Here is a 4,268-nt window from a genome sequence, read left to right as displayed (position 1 = left end):
GGACTTGAAGCTAAACGTGAGAATGAGGTAGGAGAAAATATCGGAGGCAGAGTCTTCTTGGGTTCTGGGAACAGTTATAATGTCTAAGGGAGCATAACAATCTAAATGGGGAAATTAGAAGACAGGGGTTAAGAAGCTGACCCAGTCAGGGACCAGATAGCCTGAAGCCAGAATGAAGCTGGGAGTGACGCTTTGAGCTAGCGTTGAGCTCATATCAAGACAATCTATTAAAAATAAGGTAGTGGGCTCTGTTTGAAAAAAGAATAGTTCAATGTGTCTTGAGGAATCAGAGGTCTCATCCAAAATATCTTATAACTTCTATGAACACAACATTTGAATGTGTATTCCAACCCCCATCCGCCCTCCTCGCCCTCATGTGCTGGTACCGGCCAATAGACTTGCACAGCAGAAGGACCAACTGAGCTAAGCCTCCTTCTTTGAGTCTGGGACTTTGGAATTGCTGCTGCTGATAAACATAAAATGATATTCTCTAGCTTCTGCTTCTAGAGGCAGCTCAGCTCATTTCCATGACTACTGATGTTGGCTGGGGGAGGAGATGGGCTGGAGGGTGGAATGTGTCACTGGTTCTCAAACATGGCTCAGCATCAGTCACTGCTTTGATAAAAATGCAGATCAACCAGGGTGAGCTGGCTATAACAAACAATCCTGAATCTTAGTGTAACAAAATGCTATTTCTCACTATATGACTGATAAGGTGAGTGGGAAGTGGGGTGTATGTGTGTCTTGCTCACTGTGGTAGGGACCACTCAGGAACTCAGGTCCTGGTCCCTACTCAGGAACTCAGGCTGATACAGGCTCCATCTCCGTGTTCTATGAAGTTAGGGTCACCAGGGGGAAGGAATTGGGCAGAACCACTTACTGGCTTTGAAATCTCTGCCCGAAAGTAACACATGTCACGTCTGCTTACATTTCAACAACTAAAGCAAGTCATGTGGTCATGCCTAACTTCAAAAGAGATAGGAAGGTGCAGTTCTACCACAAGCTTAGAGCAGAGAAATGAAATATTTGTGAACAGTCTGATAAGTACTCAGTCCTTAAGATTCTGATCATTATTTTTTCCCCAAATCATTCTAATACTCTCCTACATGTGGAAATCCCTGACTGTCTAGTTCATCCTTGGAGGATGAATTTCCTAGCTGAGATTTGAATCCTTTCTTGACTTCTTGGTAAGGCATCACAAGTATTAGATGAACTGCATTCAATAGATGTACAATGAACTACTTTTAGCAGTAATTCACCCACTCTGCAAGAAGAAACCAAATGCAAAGTAACTGTACCTTTTATTTCTATTAACAACAGCAAAATACTTTCATAATTTCACACCCCTTTTGCTTTTAAGAGCACATATATTACAAATAAAGAAACTCCACAAATTTTAAAGATTAGTATTTATCAACACTTTTGTACACATACACAAATATTTTAATATAATGGTATCTGAAATGTTATTCATATAATTTTAGTACTGCTATAAGTATTAACTAAAAAGAATCTTTTAAACTTTGTAAAAACCATATATTTTACAATATTTTATTTACATCTGAAATATGCTTAAATGTTACAAAAACATTCACTTTAACCTTTAAAATATTTGAACTAGGACTGCGGTATTGAATGTATTATAACTGACAGCAAACTTAGGGGTTGCTTTTGAGCTACACATTCATTGAAATTTCATGGCAAATATTCAGCTTGGCTGGATCAACACTGCTCAAAAAAAAATTATAAAAAATGTGCAAATTCAGAGGCCGGCAAAATTCTCAAGCTAGCGAGGTAAACAAAAATATTAACACCATAAAAACATCAAATAAATTAATCTATTTTTTTCTTCCCCGAGATTAGCTGCAAATTCAGAAAGTTCTTTTAGAGGTGTATCTGATATCATAGACCTTCGCTCAAACTTCAGCGCTGGATGAGACAGAGACGGTGGGCAGGGTAGGAGTTGTCTTGCTAATGACTCGAGTGAAGGTTCGCTCCACTCCGCGCTTTGATGGGTCGTCCCTGCCCGTAATCTTAAGACAGGACAAAACACAACACAACAAAACAAAAATGATAGTGAGGAGGTTAATGTTAATATCCCCAAACACAAAATCAAACCCAGAATAGCGACTTTTATTACCCACAGCATATCTGAAAATTTTGAAAGACACATCAAAGTAGATCTAAATAATTTTTTCCCAAGCCCAAATGCTATGTTGGCAAAACTTAAAGGAGCTTTACAATCTTCTCCAATTACCCAATATAAATTTGTAAATGCCTGCATGAAACTTACAAATGTACCTGAGAAATGTCAGCATCTAATTCGATTCTAAAAGTTTCTAATTTATATTGTCAAAATCCACCAAAAAAGAGAAACATTGGAAATCTCATTTAAATGTTTGCCTAAATGGAAATATAAGAAAAAAATATATCTTGAACGGGTATAGTGGTTCACACTAGTAATCCCAGCATTTTGGGAGGCTAAGGCAAGAGGATCGAGTTCGAGACTAGCCTAGGTAACATAGTGAGTCTTCATTTCTACAAAAAATAAAAAAATAAGCTGAGTGTGGTGGCACACATCTGCAGTCCCAGTTACTCGGGATGCTGAGGTGGAAGGACTGCCTGAATTCAGGAGGTCAAGGTTGCAGCGAGCCATGATCATTCCATTGCACTTCAGACGGCAACACAGTGGAGTGCCAAAAAATGTATACATATTTTAAGAGATGTTGTCTGTGTATTATTTTTAGTTTGCCATAATCAGAATTGTCTGGATGCTGATGGTAACCACTTTGAGTACCTCTTGTAATTGTAGAAGTCAAACGTGACTTGTGTGACTTGTATTCATCTTTTGTTATTGGTATATATTGAGTACTACAATTTGGTTTTTTTTTTTTTTTGAGTTGGAGTCTCACTCCGTCGCCCAGACTGGAGTGCAGTGGTATGCTCCTGGCCACCGCAGCCTCAACCTGCTGGGCTCTGGCAATCTTTCTGCCTCAGCCTTCCAAGTAGCTGGAACTACAGGCGCGTGCTACCACGCTTGGCTAATTTTTGATTTATTGTAGAGATGAGGTCTCGCCAAGTTGCCCGGGTGGGTCTGGAACCCGTGGGCTCAGGCAATTCACTCACCTTGGCCTCCTAAAGCGCTGGGATTAAAGGCTGAGCCACCGAGCCTGGCGAGTAATTCAATTTGAACATAGCCTTTTCCTTTCTTAAAATGTGTGTGTGTGTGTGTGTGTGTGTGTGTGTGTGTGTGTGTGTGTGTGTGTTTGTGTGTGGTGTGTGTGTGTGTGAGAGAGAGAGAGAGAGAGACTTGCTTTTATTTTTGAAAAGGTAACATGCCTAAATAATACTTTCTTATCAGAGCTATTCAAATAATGATATGCAAACACAATAATAACAATGTCAGAAACCCCAGGCACCTCTAAAATGTATCTTTGCAAGAAGAGAAATTATCTAAATTTCTAGTTATATTTCCCCGGTATTTTCACACATTGCTACATTGTGCCATGACCTTTAGACCTACTCCCCTTCGGGGATAGAATTGCTACTTTTGTCTCTTGCAGAACGCTCAGCATCTAAGTATTCCCTACCACCAATAAATTCCACTTATGAACAATGCCACAATGTTCGGTATAAATAATTTACCTGATAATGTGTTCCATGAGAATCTGAGTCTCTAAGAGCAACACATCTTTGCATCTCACCTACTTGGCGCAATAACAGATTGGGTCTGTTTCTTCTCTGTATTTTATATTTGATATCCATTACTACAATTGATTTGACTATACTGTCATTCTTACTATATGTAAAAATAATTATTACCTGCCTGTCACTGACAACTCAAACTGCTTTATCTCATTATCTCCTTTTTATACATTAGCATCCACTTTAACTTGTTCTATCACTTTCCTTATACCGAAGGTTCTTTCATTAACTAGAGCCTTCAGAGCTTTAGCTAATACTTTTCTGGACACCTTTGGAGAGAATTGCATAATTAATTCTATTTTTCTACTTCTGTTTTCATAGTAGTATGTCTATCTATTCATTCTAATTGTTTCTATTTTTAGAATTCAATGATAGAATTTATAGTTATATATGCAGCTGTTTCCAGAATGTGTGCATGAATAGATAGGTACCTGAAGGTATTCCTGTATATGGAGACCTTTGAGATAAATTCCCACCCAAGCTCAGGACCAGGAGAAAGTTTATCTTTCATGCCAACAGATCTGTTCGTTCCTTCCTTCCTTCCTTCCTTCCTTCCTTCCTTC

General features: G+C 38.7%; 1 protein-coding gene across 4 annotated transcripts in view; it reads right to left on the bottom strand.

Moving 5' to 3' along the window:
* Window positions 1-1,282: 1,282 nt before the first annotated feature.
* DOCK10 (dedicator of cytokinesis 10) overlaps window positions 1,283-4,268 on the bottom strand; it is a 280,494-nt gene continuing 277,508 nt past the window's right edge. For all 4 annotated transcript variants that reach the window (XM_008061036.1, XM_021713939.1, XM_021713938.1 and 1 more), the window contains one exon: window positions 1,283-2,033. In XM_008061036.1, coding sequence (XP_008059227.1) covers window positions 1,917-2,033 — 117 coding nt within the window. In that variant the 3' untranslated portion in view covers window positions 1,283-1,916. The remainder of the gene's footprint in view (window positions 2,034-4,268) is intronic.

Source organism: Carlito syrichta, unplaced genomic scaffold (assembly GCF_000164805.1).
Source record: "Carlito syrichta isolate Samal-C Ts95f unplaced genomic scaffold, Tarsius_syrichta-2.0.1 Scaffold304926, whole genome shotgun sequence".
Classification (NCBI taxonomy): Eukaryota; Metazoa; Chordata; class Mammalia; order Primates; family Tarsiidae; genus Carlito; species Carlito syrichta.
Note: the sequence above shows the minus strand (reverse complement) of the source record. Positions and strands in the feature narration are given on the sequence as shown.